The sequence below is a fragment of the Lepisma saccharinum genome, chromosome 8, assembly GCF_977018435.1.
Source record: "Lepisma saccharinum chromosome 8, izLepSacc3.1, whole genome shotgun sequence".
NCBI lineage: Eukaryota > Metazoa > Arthropoda > Insecta > Zygentoma > Lepismatidae > Lepisma > Lepisma saccharinum.
This window is the reverse complement of record NC_139236.1, coordinates 86140196-86157608: the sequence shown is the minus strand read 5'-3', so window position 1 is coordinate 86157608 and position 17413 is coordinate 86140196. Positions and strand designations below refer to the sequence as shown.

Genomic DNA, 17413 nt, shown 5'->3' with positions numbered 1-17413 from the left:
TATTCTGTTGTATTCAGAATTGCTAGTTTATTTTGGCACAATGAAAGGATTTAAAAAGATACTTAGTATGTTTGCATTTGTAGTAGGGGAAAAGTATTGTGATTGGCAGTACCTTAATGTATATCATTTTGAACATTATTTACATTGCTGTCGTTTTGTCTGTGGTTTCTTTGTTTTAAAATTTGTAAGCATATTTTTACCGTCTGTGTTCCTGTTGATATAACTGCATTGAATCTGGTTCTGATCTATCAGTGGTTGAAACAAAGAATTTCACTCCTGCAAATGGTAATAGGATCAATTCCCTGTTCAGAATTATATGAAATATTTTGCTTAATAATAAAGAACTCAACTAGCTTACGCATAAACAGGGACTGAACTTGAGTCCTTGGTATTCTGTAACAGTACTCCACCACTGAGCTTCCCATGTGGTTGAAATTATGGGCAGGCAATAGGCTCTCTAGACAGCTCAGAAGTAGAGCAGGGGTCATGGGAGAGCAAAGATTCATGTTGAAACCCTGGTATAACAACACTTTTCAATAGGGTATCACGGTTGTTCCATATCAAATTTACATTTTTTGATTCACTTCATATTTGGCATACTGAAAGGGGCCACCTAAGGTTCGAACCTATGCAAGGTTGTAGATCCATATCTTCTGTATTTCTGAAATTACAAGGGTGCAAAATGTGCAATTTTCATCATCTTTTTAATTGTAAATTGCAATATTTTGGCAAGCATGGCACGTAAAGTTAATTGGAAAGATCTTGAAGAACTCCTTCACATGCCTACTACATCAGGGAGAAATTTTTTTGAAGGCGGTGGAATCAAAAGTTGGGTAGCCATTTTCTCCAAAATGATTTTAATTTAAAAAAAAAAAAAATATGCCATACATACACTATTACTCAATTACTGCACAAACTTTTAAAACGGGATCAGGAATTATGTTATCATTGTGTTAGGTGAGGTATGTTAACATGTTTTGATAGATAAATCCCTATAAATCAAAAGTAAAAATCCAACGGAAATAAAAATTTAATGTAAACACAATATTATTGTTGGAATTAACATACCCAATTCTTAGAAATAAAATAACGTTATCTCAAACAGGCATAATTTTCTTAAATCTGTTTTTAGAAAGATAAAAAATGACAATAACAAATTTTTACATGCTCCCTTAATATTTTTATTATTATTTTTTAATATTACTAGTGATGAAGTCGGGTTTGTGTGACTTTAATTTCCACAAACAATTGTGCACTGTTTTCTCTCACTGAATATAGAACAACAATTAAAATTCACAAATCAGCATTTTTCAGCTTTGCTTGCTGCTTACACATCAAGTAGTACTTAACAGTTGTGTTACGATAGCTAAGGAACAAATACTGATGCCATGGCAGCCATATTTTTTTTGTCCTTTGCAGAAGTCGGACGGATCACGGTTGCGGCGGTGTCGTGCACTGTACGACTGCGAGGCCGACAATGAGGATGAACTCTCGTTCCATGAAGGAGAAGTGATCGTCATTACGAACGAACAGACGGACGACGACAACTGGATGGAAGGTGTTGTAGAAACGGACCCTTCTCGACGAGGGATGTTTCCGATCAGTTTTGTGCACATGCTAACCGAGTGAGCGTAGGCGATGTTGTTGTTGTTTAATTTAGATCTAATCGAAGAGGAAAGGAAATAGGTTTGTGTGGTTCATGACTGTGTCTGAATAGTTTTCCTGGTGTGCATTGTAAAGGAGCAGATCCCGCAAGGGTAAATTAGGCCAAAGGAATTCAGGGTGAGATGATGGTGAATAGTAGAACCAAGGGGAACTTCAAGGTAGGTGAGTACAGTATTGTATATTGAGAAGGGAGTATTTTTCTGTTCTCCGTACGAGTGCGTATTTATTAAGTCAACGTATTCCTATTTGCTCAGAGTAATGAGGTTATTTGAGACAACACTGATAGGTGATATGTTCTTCCATCGTGTAAGGGATGTGTATTTTGGTAAAACTGAGAAATGAATTATTGCATTTCAGTTAACGTCACGAAAATATATATATATATTTTTCTTTCACAAAGTTCCTCTCGTAGCAGATACACAAAGTACTACAAAAGACTAGTAATCAATACTTCAGTCCAGGGCAAGATATGCAACACATGTAATTATGTACATAAATAAAAGTATATTTGTGCATTTGTATGCATTTAGGCAAAACAGTTGTGATAGATTTTTCATTTCTTGGTACAGCTGAGGCACACAGAAGTGAGATGGCATATTTTGCTGTAATACGTTCGCCTAATGGCTTGAGCCTTTTTTTCTTTCATTTTTTTACTACTAGAATGATATATTTTCTTTTAAAATTCAAGCTATGAATACCTTATCAGCACTTAACAACATTTTAAGAAGTGCAATGATTTGCTGCAGTGTAGTGTTAGTAAGGTAAATATTTACACTATAAATTAAATACTAGTGTGAGTTGTCTGTATTCATCTAAGCCCAGTGAATTATCTAAACAAAATGGTCTATGATGTCTGTGTATTGAAAAAAGTTTTCTAAATGTTCATGTTTCCTTGTTCTTTGTAGCTACCAGTGAATGGAATATTTTGTATGCTTTAAGTTGGGGTTTATTATACTTTTCCTTCGTTTTGTTGAAATTTTAAGCCTTTATTTGTGTTGAATGATTTAAGTGAAGTGGAAAAAAAATACTTACATTGAAAGAGCAAGCTACATCTCAACATTTTGTCCATGACACATGCATTTTGATCAAATCAGATTCAATATAATTGCAGGTTTATTCACTAGCTTTATTGTTATTTAAACATTTGAGGAACAATTTTAATGAAATCGTAATATTTATGAATGAAATTCCTTCACTTATCCACTTTCCTGAGTTTTTACAGTAAAATGTTCTGCAACACTAAACACTATAATAAATTTGGTCCAAAGTTTGTTTTAAATCCATTTTGTGCTGGGATAGGCTAATCGGGACTGGACCTACAGTTCAAAGTGGGATCTGGACCACTGTGGATCAAACCCATGGACCCTTAATTAAAAGACAACAGCTTTATCACTATGCCATTGGGAGGCCCACTGTACTTCATTGACACAATGTCATTTTTAATCCCAAATACAGTGTTGAATTTAATAATTTCCTACATTTTTCCAATTATTTAAAATCTAATTACAGTGATTGTGCATTGGATGAAATGTTGGCCATTTAATAATTTTTTTTAAAATTAAATTTGTGGGGAGGGAAAATCTGAAAGAGGAAAGAATGTATTTTTTAAAATCATGTGGAGGAAGAGAACTTAAATATCTAATGCCGATATGCAGAAGTTATAATTTGGGTTGATCACAGCATTTAGATACCTTTTAAAGCATTTAGAATTTCCTCATGCTGATCTGTGTGTGAGTGCGTGGATTTTAATGAAATATTTAACATTACCTTGCATTTGAAATTCCATATTTTTTTTTTTTAATACAATATCAAACCAAGGTGCATTTATTTCAGACTGCTTGTGTTTCGGAGATTAAATCTTACGTTAAACTAAACATGCCATGAATATACCAGCATAATTACTGTAACAATAGGAATTAGTATAATACAATAATTACTATATCCCCCCCAAACAATCTAATTTCCATTTTAACATGCAACAGTAGAATTTACATATTCTGTTAAGCCTCTAAATAGTTAAAGAAAAATTATAAAGAAAACTTTTTTGTGCCTTTTTCATAACATATTGTCAACGTGACTTAAAATTTAAAAGTACAAAGACAGTTAAAACGTCTTGCGTTGTTCTCAAAGAGTAGGTGGAAAAAAAAAATCTTGTAGTTATTAACATATAAGCACAATGTAATAAATCCCAAAAAATCCAGATCATAGTTTGTAGTTTTGACCGGAGTGATATTCCCTTATACATATATATATTATATTAAAAAAATAAAAATAGGTACTCTGTAATGAAAATATTTCTAATGTGCCATTACTGTAGACAACTTTTGCGAAAGAATATTCCTGTATGTGAGTGTATTATAAAAAAGTATATACAGAAATGTGAATTTGAATATAAGAACCACAGGGTGCTTGTGTTACTATATATAACCAGTATGTAGAAAATTTAGTCAAACGTGTGACTGGTACTTTAAAGTATTTTAGAATCGATGCATGCAGAAATCATGCATGTTGATACTTAACTAAATCAGTTTTTAGACAAAGTCTTATGTATTTCACTGTGTACGAGAGAGAATTATGAAAGTATTTTTTTCTGCAAGTTGAAACCAAAGATGGGCTTATGTAGCTTGCAAACTAAGATTTTTTTTTATTTCGATTGTAAAGTGTAAATTTGACTAGTTGTAAATAGAAAAGGATGTATATTTTACCAGAGTAATTGTACATATTGGTAACATTGTGGTGTACAGAATATATTGTATCTCTTTCCTCTTGATTCTCAGATGAATTTTGTAGACAGTCAAACTTATTCTCTGTGTTATTCTAGAAAAAGTGCATTTTTCTAATGAATTGATATGCAAAAATTTAATTAAAATATAAATTATGTAAATAATAAAATACAATCTCAAATTTAAATATGGTGTTCTATTCTGTTCAACCCAGCAAAGTACTTCATTTTCAAATTTACTTCAAGTGAAGCACAATGAATATAAGTTCTGAAATTCCAACAATCATGGTTATTGAACTTATATAAATTAGACTTTTTACATAATATGCCCCTGTTGCATTGAGATTTTCATTTGACCCACGTTCTTCCCATGAAAGTTGGGAAAATGGTGGTAAAATAAGATGCACAAGATCAGAAGTTTGGAAATATTTCACAAAATAGAAATAAATGATAAAATTTATAGACAATTCATGGGAAAATTCCGAGATTTTGAAACAAACGTACTATCATCTTCAGTGTGATTCAAGTCTTTAAAGTTCTGAACTTGAAAGTTATTTCATTGTTACTAGTTTGAGTGTGATTTTATTGAAGTTCACTTTGCACACAGATGGGCTAATTGGGGCTGAGCCTTCAGTTTAAAGTATGATCCAAACCACTTTGCACCTTCACTGGGTATTGAACCTGGGATTGATTACAAAGCAACGATGTTACCACTACGCCATCAGAGAGATACCATTGTCACTAGTATTAGGTTCCTAGTTCCGTAAGTGTTGTTATTACCTTTCAGATATTGTGGGGGACATGGTGTATAATATACAGTACATTTTTCTGGATTATTGGGAGGAGATTAACATTAACATTTTTTCACTTGTCTTTTTTACATGCTGTAGTACAACCATGTTTTTTATATCTTGAAACCACATCCTTGAACATGTAAGTGGCTTCTGTTTTTAAAATTTATCCCTATAGAAGCTAAGTGACCTTGGCAAAAATAAAATTGTCTAGGTGAGTACCTGTCTTAATATTAACGCTGTTGACACATGAGGGTGAGCCAAGTTTTAAATAAAATCTGTCGCTTTATTGTGTAAATGAAATTTAAGTTGGATACAGACTGACGAATCTAGTGTGAACCTCTTCTACATATCTGTCAACACTGCAACCAGGCAGCTGTGTTCAGAGAAGTAGATAAAAGGGAGAGAAATGGTTTGGGGGAAGAGGGCTGGAAACCTATCCTTGAACTGCCTCTACTTACAAAATAAACACTAGTTATGTGATATTTTGTTACCGTTCCCTGTAACCGAGAAATTTGTCATGGAACAGATTATGTGGTACTTTGTCAGTATCAGCCAATAAAAGGCATATCGGCAACTTTCTGATAATTTAAATCTTTACATTAAATAATATTGTCAATAAGAACTCTCGTTTCTTTAGGGGCTAAATATTTTTTACTCTTGAGAAACACAAATTAAATTATTTTTGCTACTAAAAGAAACAAAAAGTTCTTATTGACAATATCATTTACAAATTTATTGATAATTTTAGCAATCTAATGTTTCTGTAATTAACCTGTTATTTATTGCAAAATTCTGCCACTTGTTAGTTCAATGAATATAAAGGTAAATTTGCAAAGCAAATGTCCAAATATACAGTTTCTCTAAGACAAAGCTCATTGCTATCACTCATTACATACATGAATTAAGGAGGTGAACAAGCAATTTGCATTCTTCATAGAACATTCTAGATTTTCCATTAGATCAGTAGAACACTGTTTAAGGTCCTACCTTTGGCTGATGTCAACAAAGTCATTTTTGAAATTTCCTCACTATTTGAAAAATAACTGATATTTCAAAACCTGAAAAATTACATATGCCTTCTAAATATCCATTTAAATCTTGGTATGGTTTGCTTTCGCCGTTATCCAGATATTTGCAATAGTTTAATATTAATAATAATTGCAAATATCTGATTCACACAACTGTTTTGAGTACATTTAATTTTTCAGATTTTGGAGTATCAAAGCAGCTTTCAAAAGGAGAGGAAATTTCGAAAATTACTTTGCTGGTGTCAGCAAAGGTCCAGATGACCCTTAAGGTATAAATAGGAACACAAATTTATGGTTCGTAAAAATTGACAAAAGTGTTTAATAAAAAATGCTATAAATACGGAGAAACTAGTACTCACTTTTATCTGCGAACCTGTTTTTCTCCGTATTTATATACTACCGCGTGTCTCTTTTCCCAATTATGAAAAAATGCTAAATCAGCAGTACATAACAGTGGTGAAAAAATGTTTTGGACCACACAAAAATGGTTGTAAATCACAAGTTTCTTCAATTGCGAATGTAGATAGATTGGATGAATTTAATTGTGCAAAGAAATCTGTTTAGGGTATCCACTTTGAAGCTTGATTTTCAGCAAGGTGCAGCAGAACAGGTCTGATAAAAACTGATAGCTATTGGAGGGGTGAGGGAAAATGCTACTCATCATTCATATCTTCGGTCATGAATCCAAAACACAACCATGCATCCCTGATTACCATGTTTTGCATGTTTCTCATCGGTAATATTTCACAAAAAAAGATGTTCACTTCCTGAAAAAGTCAGGCATTTCTGAGTACTTTGCAAATAAAATGTACGCATATTTCATCATTGGGGATGTCAGTATTTGTTGGAGACTAACAAAGTTACTTCACTTCTTCACACAGGGTGTCTACCAAAATAACAAATCCAAAATTCTTGACTCTTTCATGACCTTTCCCCCCCCCTTTTTCTTAACCGCCCCCCCCCCCCCTACTTGGGTATAGTTGAAAATTAAGAAAACATATTTTTATTGAATGAAAAAACCCTACCACAAGGCTGGGTTAAGATGAAAACTGAAGCTGACTGAGGCAAGATTTAGACTTGCTACAATTATTTGTGTGTTGTTATTTAATATTTTTACAAAACTTCACACATATAAGAATGTAATTCTTAAGAAATTAAGTGAAAAAATCTTAAACACAATCAATAATATTTTAGATTTCCAAATATTCAATTTTAACAAATCCCACTACACATATACAAGGCACGTAAAGTAAGTACCATTTGCAAATATTGCCGCTGCAGCGATGCAGTCGCGACCGTGTGAGTTCTCGCTGACGTCCTTCATCTGTTAGTTAGCCACAGGCACCCGTGGGAGCAGGTCATGCTTTTTCTTTGTAGTTTTCTGAAGGTTTGAAATGTTCAAGAAAATCAACCGGCCCGCCGACTGTGATTTGTTTTCTCAATGCAAGAATGGTTGAATTTTTGCCTAGAGGGACAGACCACCAACAAAGATGCCTGCTGTGACACATTAATCCAGCTGCGTCGTTCAATTCAAAACAAAAGACGCGGAATGCTTAGCGAAGGCATTGTGTTGCTTCACGACAATGCTCGTGCGCATATGGCCCAACAAACTTAAAATTTCATCACGTCATTCGGCTGGGAACAATTTGTTCATCCGCCAACAGCCCTGACTTGGCACCAAGTGACTACCATCTTTTTCTTCATTTGAAGAATTTTCTTGCTGGTCAGCGTTTCAATGCGGATGACGACGTCGAAGCAGCAGTGTATGGATGGCTTTCATCACAGGCGGGAACATTCTATGATGATGGGATACAAAAACTAGTGCCACGCTACGACAAATGCTTGAACAATGGTGGAAACTACGTAGAAAAGTAGTTTAAGGTCTGTAGAATTCAATGCAAATAAAAAAAGGTACGAAACTATTTAACTTTATTTTTTACACCCTTTCGGTACTTACTTTTCGAATACACCTCGTACAACAATGTAAATGCACTATGCTGTAAGAAATAGCAAAAATTCTTGACCACAAGCATAAATTCTTGACTTTTTCTTGACTGTTAGACACCCTGTCACATTTCACATTAAATATTTCATATCAGTACTTCTCTATTTGATTAAAATAATTAATCATAAGCAGCTTCACATTGAAAAATAAAATATAACCACATAATAAAATATATATTCATATCTACACCTGTATAACATATGAGCAAATTCGAGTAATAAAGTGTCAATTTGTACCTTACAAAAGCAGTATTTCTCCACTCAATCAGCTGAATATTATAAAATTCATTAACATTATATATCTTCCAATTAAAACATATTGGAAGACATTATCAGCAGTTTTATATACACATATATTTAATCCACTATTAACAAGCTCTAGTATTAAAAATACACTACTATATGTTTACATACGTATCTGCAATGGAAACTCAAAATCTCAGTAATTAAATTTGGAAATATTGAATTTTCATTTAAAATACGTGAAAAAAGTTTTAGTTATTCTGCAAATTATCACATAGGGGACTGATTAATTGGTACTCCATCAGTATTGACTGATATGGACATATCACTGCACCAGTTTATCAGTAAAATTACAAAAGCAATACTTCATTTTATATATGTAAATAACTTGTGATTTGGTGCAAAATTAAGCCATTTTATTATTACTTATATGAATGCAAATGTATATTTTATGTAACTATGTTGTGTAAAGCAAGTGTGCAAATTCACAGTTTCATTTTCTAAAACCAAACCCACTACTGTAATCTTGTTATGTACATTAATTATGTAAGAAAATAAGAAATAATTAAGGAGGCTAAAGATGTTCTGTAAGGAATATATATTATATAAACACTGGAGGTTATTTCAAAATGACTTTCAAGATTTTACTGAAATGTTCAGTGTTTTAAGTTTCGATCAAATGTTACCTTCACTTCATTTATTCATTCAATACACCGTCATTGAATTTTCAAACAGCCTGCTCAAATCATCTTCGGTCTGCTCTAGGGGTGCAAGTTTAGTTATTCGGTGCTGAAAAGGAAGGCAAGATATATAAACATATTGATATAAATTAATATGAACAAATGGGTTAAAATTTCTGTGAGCGTCAACATATATGGCCATTTTGCACCCTTCAAAGTATGCGAGGGAAAATCCCTTTATCTAAAATCCTTACCTGCACAGTAGACACACAATGGATAAGAAAGGTAAGGATAGACTAAAATATTACCTGACACACACTGTACATTGCCCTAGCTTCTCAACATTGGTTAAAACACTATTATCATCTCCCAACATGGATGACAAGGATTTGGAAAAATGAAAAGTTTGGCAACAGTGAAGGTTCCAGCCCATGCAGCAAACGATGACATGCGAGACGACTGTGTTCGATGTGAAGCCAATTAAAATGACTTCTTCTTGATGGGAGGGACTGTACGAAGAACACATGCAATGTGCTTATACATTGTCCATGGCTGAAATTCCTACTAGAAATGCTTTCATACGAAACGTACAACTGTTTTTCACAAATAGTCCACGTTTAATTTTGCTACTTGCTTCTTCACACAGAAGACAAAGGCAGATTAAGCCTCACAATACCTTGGGAATTATATTTTGTAATCATTCTCTTAATGTTAGTGACAATTGTTCTACATTAGCAAGCAATGTTAATTGGGCATTATCCAATGTTTGGGCCTTTTAACTGACATATTTTAGCACTACATTATGAGCACCTCTTCTCTCACCTTCAGGTGCTCTCTCGAAACATAGTGTTGTAAACAAGCAATTAATATATAATCAACATAAAATCAAGTGCAAAATATGTCATTTCAAACTACAAGGTACTCATAAACAAGACTGATTTCATGCATTGCTTCAAATAATACAAGTACAAGCTCCAAACGTAAATAATAGTAATGGATTAGGAATATTGAGTAATGCTTTGCACATAAAAGACACAGAGAAAAACAGAGGACAGACAAGTTGAAACAATATTGCATAACAAATAAGGTAAAAATATAGATAATGTATAATTCAAGGTGGGATTATCATTTAATATAGCAATCTTCATTCTGTCCTGGTTACATACAGAAATCTGAATAGATTGATACTAGTATTATTGGTAGAGACCAAGTTAAAAAAAAACTTGCGCATCCTACACAGAGGTTCCATTTCTGCCATGTTGGATCTTCCTTGCAACATTTCAAAGAGGTTATTTCTCGACATTTGTCTCATTATTATTGTTTTTGAAACAAAACTAACAACAAAAAAATCTTAAATTTTTTGAGCAATAATGAAGACATATTTTAATCTTCATAAAAACATTAGTTGTGTGTTCATGAAAAAAGTGTGCAAAGGCTGGGTCATGGGGTTGCAGAGAATATGCACCATATTTAATCCATTAGATGAAGAAAAAGTGTTTAAGGGTATTATCGATGGGGGGGGGGGGGGTAGAAATACCCAACTCTTACATATTAGGCCTTAATTGACACGTGGGTTCTAGGTGGAGATTCTAAATTAAACACTGGGGGGGGATAGTACCCATTTCTAGGTCTTAGATTATGGTGGGTATTTTAGTTAGAAGGGGACTGAGCATTAAATTGAAAGGGGGGGGGGGGTACTCAACTCTTGTGTATTACTATTGTCTTGGAAATTCTGGAGTGGAGATTTGAGAATTATCTTTTGGAGGAAGCAATATCAACAGTAAGTCTAAAATTGGCATGGGAATTTTGGTGGTAGGATTGAGAATTACATTTAAAGGGGGAGATAGGAAGCTCTTAATAAAGTGTTAAAAATCTTAGATTGTCAAGGGATTTCTGTTGTGCGAGAGAGAGAGAGTTCGAACATTAAATTTTGGAGACTGTATTTAGCGATATGGCATCCACACATTTCAATCCCGAACATGCCAAAAAAGAAGCTGGAAAAGACTAAATATCTCAGGATCCTAAGAAGGTATTGACACCCCATTAAATTAATATTCTTGAAAGCCTGCAAAGAAATGGATGTAAAAATTTTCTTGCTCACTTTGTTTGCATTGGCTTGCTTGTTTGGCACTTTACTGAGGTGAATGTGAAGTTCCATACTATAGCTGCATTACAATACATAAGCGATATTCTCAATATTCATTAATAACATCACTTCTTAAAATATAATGCTTAGTGTTGGTATACTGCTTAATTTAAAGCAGGTGCATCATTTGGAACAAAAATATATCATTCCACATTTCTAACTTCTTGTCACAGGAAAATGTTATTTTAACAAGTTAAATTTGCACTGAATCCACTTAATTATTGTTATGGGCCACTAAAATAATTATATTTACCCCCCAAAAAAGGGGGGGTGTTCTTTTAAAGAGGAACCGTATTATATTATCGCCCTGAGCTTAAGAATTTCTAGTTACTTGCGAAACAAGAATTTAATTGGTCATACACTCGAGCATGTTATTTAGTTCGCCAAGGTTGAATTTTCTATCTTTACCTTAAGTTGTTTAACAATTTGTGTTAAATACTCAAATTGTGAGTTTTATAAACCCACTCACAAACACTATTTATATGCATATTTACATAATTCAATTTACTACATTTAACCAATCAATGTGCTAGCTTTAAGTTTTTTTTGAAAATCGAACAATTTAAAAATATGGACATTTTAAAGGGGTATTTTATTCAAATAGACATAAATTATTATGTATTCATCCAAACTATTTTGGGGGATTATGATAAACAATTTTAGGGGCAGTCTTGAGTGATGATGAGTTTAGGGATGAATGGCAGATCAAGTATAGTGTTCAGTAAAGCCAAGGAAAAAGTTACTTTTGGTAGACACGCTGCTGTAATTAAATACTTTGTGGGGATTACCATATGGCTTGAAGGTGCGAATGATATGATTTGGGAGGGGGCTTGCACAATATGATTTGTGGGGGAGCGCCATTGGCCTTGGGGGGGGGGGGAAGGGATGGCAACCCCTCCATCTAGATAACCACAGCACCTGCATTCCTGATCACTCCCTCACTGTACAGTGAAGTAAAGAGTGATGGATACTCAGGAGGATCAAGTTGAGATGCTGTTGACACAATGTGGTGTCACAGGGATTATCCACATATTTCCAACTTGTGTGTTGGGAGGCAGGGGGGGAGGAAGTTCTTATTTAGGAGAGAACAAGGGTAAATTTAGAGCCAAAATGACCATAAATTGCACTTCAGTGAAAAATTTTATGGGGGTGTTGAGGATTTTTTGAGAGGAGGGATACTGAGAAATTAAATTGGATTAAAAAAAATTAAATAAAACCTAATTATTTTTTTATAATTCATTAAAGTTCTTTATAATAGTCTTGATGTATTTCCACATCATTTTTGAAGAACCCTTGAGTTTTCCAGACATCAAGCAACATGCTTTAAATTTACTTTAAATCCGTAACAATAACCTACTGCATAATGATTCAAATCCTGTCATAAATAGCTCAGAAATTTAAAAAATAGTACTTAAATTTATTTACAGTTTGCTCTATATTTAAACTGCCTTTTTAAAATGTTTTCCTAATAAATAGAACTTGGACACAATCTCTACATTTTAACAGTAGAATTAGGATGAAAATATTGCATCTGATTTTTATCCTACACTCTTACCTGTGGAAGAGTCCCCTTAACTAATTTCGGAATGTCTTCTTTAGTGTACCCAACGCTCGAAAGGCCATTTTCCACCTTCATGGTTGACATGATCTTCCTGAGTGTATCAGCAAGTATAAGTCCTAAGGAAATGAAAGAACAATATAATAGTATCCTTTTTACAAGAACTAAAAATAAAATATACTAATTGATAAATAGGTCAATCCATACAAAGCGGTCCAATTGTGAATTAAATGGTTGACTGACCATTATTGGGCATCCTCATGATGCTTGAGAATTTTTTTCATTTGTAGAACTTTGCACAGTCATTAGAACCATATACGAAGGCCATCCGGAAAGTATTACCCGCTTGCGTCAACACGAATAGCTGTCGCTCAAGGTCAAACGACTTCAGTTGACTGTCTGCTCCGTGGGTACGAAGTTTTGTAGCACTGTCATTGTAGTTATAGTTTCTGTGAGTGTTTACAATGTACAAAAGAATTGAAAATGCCGCTACTTGTGAAGATCACAATTAAAGGAGATTTATGGAGACAATGTTATTGCTGAGTCCCGGCGCTGGTGTCAAAACTTTAACTCGGGGAGGGAGAACGTCCATGATGATGACCATTCCGGGTGCCCGTCTGTCATTACGGACGAACTGCCGAGTGCAGTTGACGAATTCATCAAGAACGATTGGCACGTCACACTGGATGAAATCAGTGAACAGTTCACTGATATATCACGAACAATTCTTCATGAAATTGTCGAAGATCATCTGAAGTATGGGAAAATTTGTGCAAGGTGGTCCCTTACATTTCATAGTGATGAGTACGGCTAGGATTTTGATGAAATTGCATATTTTTTTCTGGTGAATAAGAAACCCAAATCTTTTAATATTTATATGTTTCATGTTGTGCTGAAACTTTTAAGCACTATTTGTTGGGGCATTTTTTTGCATTTTTTGCCATTATGGGTTGTATAAGTCATTTTTTGGTCATTTTTTTTATTTTCTTAGTTTTCCAGAGCACTTGTACGCTGCGAGTGCATGGGCAGCATTAACGTGAAAGGATTAAGATGAATAAATATCCTATTTTTTCATATCTTCCCTAGACAATTTAAAATATATGAAACCGCAGCTACCTTCCATCCGTCTCAGAAGAAAATAAACAACACGAATATAACGATTTCCTTACAATGAAATTCAATTGTTAGAAGTTCAAAACAGCTCGCAATTTTGCCCCAGGAGAAGAAAGTCGTTGCCCTGCCTAATCTTATCTTCTAATCTGCTCAGACCAATTGTTGTGTTCCTTGAAAGTGAATGGATGGAACGTGTGATCTGGCCATTGTCGAAGTTCCTGTTTATTGCGAGAATTTACTTTGGTGCAGTGTTCAGTAGAGCAGGTTTTCGAAGCATTGGACAAGATGCCAAAAACCAAGCAAAGTACACAGTACAAATTAAAACAGTTTGTGTCCCAGTATGGTGAAAATACGTTCAGTACGGACGGATCAGTATTATTCTGTCAGCTTTGTGGTGTAAGAGTTGCTGCGGAAAAGAAATTCACGGTGGAGCAACATGTCAACCGCGAGAAACACAAGGCAGCTCTGAAGCAAATTCAAGATCAGAAGAGGACGGTGCAATTGTTAATGGGTGAGTGTTCCTCCAAATCCTGTTATTTCTGAAGAACTGTGCGACACTTTTATTTCTGCTGACATTCCTCTAAGAAACAAAATAATCCTAAACTTCGAGCATTTTTGGAAAAACATACTGGGAAATCGATACCAGATTCTTCCACGCTAAGGAAAAATTATGTCAAGAAATGCTACAACCAAACAATGGATCAAATTCGGCAGAAAATTCATGGTAAAAAAATATGGGTGTCAATTGACGAAAGTACCGACTCATTCGGACGGTACATTGCAAATGTAGTGATTGGTACGATGCAGGAATCCGAGTCTACTCAAGTGTTTCTAATAAATTGTGAATGTCTAGAAAAAGTGAATTATTCAACGATCAGCAAAGTTTTCAATAACGCGATGCAGTTATTGTGGCCCGACGGCATTCAATATGACAAGGTGTTGCTTTTCGTAACAGATGCGGCACCGTACATGGTTAAAGCAGGGAATTCTCTGAAAGGTCTGTACTCGAAAATGGTACATGTAACATGTCTTGCGCATGCGTGTCACCGAATTGCTGAAGAACTGCGAAGTCACTTTCCTGATGTAGACCAACTGATTGCAAACATTAAGAAGATTTTCCTCAAGTCCCCATCACGAGTGTTAGCTTTTAGGTCTCATGCACCTGATGTGCCTTTGCCACCAGCTCCTATTCTTACTAGATGGGGTACATGGTTAGAGGCTTGTGGTTACTATTGTGAAAATTATAAAGTTGTGAAAGAAGTTGTAACCTCGTTCGACAGCAGTGAAGCATTGTGTATAAGACAAGCACAGGAACTCTTGGCTGATCCCGAAATGGAGGGAAAATTATGCTATATAAAGTCCAACTTCGGCTTCCTACCTTCTGCCATAACTTCACTCGAGACATCTGGAGCTACATTGGTTGATCAAGTTAATGTCCTTAACAAAGTTCAGGATAATTTGGAAGCAGTTCCAGGTACTGTTGGAATACAAGTGAGAGAAAAGATGCAGAAAGTGATAGGGAAAAATGCAGGATACACAATAATATGTTCTATTCGTGACGTATTGTGTGGGAAAACGTTTTCATTGCCAGACTCTGAAACCGAATTAGAACCAAGTGACATTGTATGTTTTAAATATGCCCCTATTACCTCTGTTGAAGTTGAAAGGAGCTTTTCTATGTATAAAAGTGTGCTAGCTGACAATCGTCATTCATTTCTTTTTGAAAATTTACAGAAAATATTCGTTACACACTGCAACTCAAAACTGAACAGTAACCTCTCATAATTTGTCAAAAGTTGCATACTAGAGTTGCTGTAATTTGAAGTGCAAATAAAATTTTACTTTGGAATTTTTAACGGTTTTTAGGTCATTTTTAAAGTCATTTTTTGGCAATTTTTAGGTCATAAATGCATCTTTTTAAGGGCATTTTTTACGAATTTTTAGGTCATCAAAATCCTAGCCCTAGTGATGAGGAACTGAAAGAAGGGGTGGCAACTTTTCTCAATGGGCTGGCGGCACAGGAATATGAAGCTGGGTTACAAAAACTCGTCGCACGTTTATGACAAATGCTTAAATGTACATGGAGACTATGTAGAGAAGTAGTTTAAAGTTTGTTGTTAACAATTACAAAGTTTTTCAAAAAATATTTGTTAGTTTTTTGTTTTTTTTTTAATTAAGAAACTGGTACTACTTTCCAGATGGCTCTCGTATTTATGGTGCATAAAACATCAAAATTTCAGTACAAAACCTGGGCACATTTTGGGACCGAAAGTAGTGTAAAAAATGGCATTTTGGTGTTAAAATGGTGAATAAAACCCTGCATTAGATTTAAAATCTACACTTATTACACCAAATAAACATTTCATACATTTTATGCACTTATCGAAGTATTAAGTTTATTCCTGTGTGAAGGAGACCATTTTTGTTCCTCAAATATTTACAGCAGAATTATCAATTTTCTGTAATTTACATAACTCGCAGGATAATTCAGACTTCAGAAAGTGTTGTGCTGCTAAACAAACTAAATTTTGTGTTCAAGATTTATTTCACATTTTGCAGTACATTTAGCATCATTTCGTGACAAAATGTGATAGAAAAATGTCCCTCACGCCTTTCAAAAACATGAAAAGTGAACATTTTAGTGTGTTATTACACATTTAGTGTTTCCGTGAACAACGAAATATGCAAGTCTGTATGTGTAACCAATTCCACTAGCAAGTAGTGTGTTCTTCATTCTAGCGGCACAATGAGCTCTTAAAATTTATCAATGTTTTGCTTTAAATTTTCATCATTTCACATGATAATAATATAATCATAAAATCAGTTAAGTGTACATGCAACTTGACTGTTACGTGTGTTATGTGTCCGTATATCAATATTTCAGATAATTTTAAAAACCTCGACAAACATTTTAAAATTTTTAGTACATTTTTCATATTTTTAGCACCTAAAAATGCAAGTCCTAGCATCATGTATGTGAATACAAAGGAAAATAGCATCATGTGTGTGAATACAAAGGAAAATACCAACAATTTTAAGAAATATATTGGGATTTTTATGACAAACATAATTGATTTCTCACCTGCATCATCCTTCTTGGCCTTGCTGACATCTGTCCCCAACAGCGATGCTCCTTCAAGATGTCTCTCTGGACAGGCAGGGGCCGTGAAAGTGAAGACTGCAGGGGAACTCAGCACAACGGACAAGCCATGTGGCACAATTGGATGATCATCACTGTTTGGGAAAGAAATGAAATTGTCACGTACTGCTGCAGGCTTTATTCAAATATCTCTCACTTTGATATCCTAAATCCTAGAAAGTTTGATTAGTTTACTGTTCAAGCCTATTTACAGAATTGTGTTAAGGTTGCATTCAGTGTTCAAAACTGTATCTTGAAACTTAAGCAGAATTCGGCTCATTACGTATCAAATCCAATTGCCAAAGTTGTGAACACTTTGTT

At 34.3% G+C, this 17413-nt stretch overlaps 2 protein-coding genes across 4 annotated transcripts in view; one reads left to right on the top strand and one right to left on the bottom strand.

The window, feature by feature from the left end:
* Asap (ArfGAP domain of ASAP) overlaps positions 1-4569 on the top strand; it is a 281493-nt gene extending 276924 nt beyond the window's left edge. For 2 of the 3 annotated variants that reach the window (XM_083127223.1, XM_083127222.1), the window contains exon 16: positions 1396-4569. In XM_083127223.1, the coding sequence (XP_082983349.1) occupies positions 1396-1629 (234 nt within the window). In that variant the 3' untranslated portion in view covers positions 1630-4569. The remainder of the gene's footprint in view (positions 1-1395) is intronic. The other variant, XM_083127224.1, reaches the window with a different exon arrangement.
* Positions 4570-7284: 2715 nt separating this feature from the next.
* T3dh (Type III alcohol dehydrogenase) overlaps positions 7285-17413 on the bottom strand; it is a 35012-nt gene continuing 24883 nt past the window's right edge. The window contains exons 8-10 of the mRNA XM_083127221.1: positions 17036-17187; positions 12838-12959; positions 7285-9245 (exon numbers count right to left, since the gene is read on the bottom strand). Coding sequence (XP_082983347.1) covers positions 9162-9245; positions 12838-12959; positions 17036-17187 — 358 coding nt within the window. The 3' untranslated portion in view covers positions 7285-9161. The remainder of the gene's footprint in view (positions 9246-12837; positions 12960-17035; positions 17188-17413) is intronic.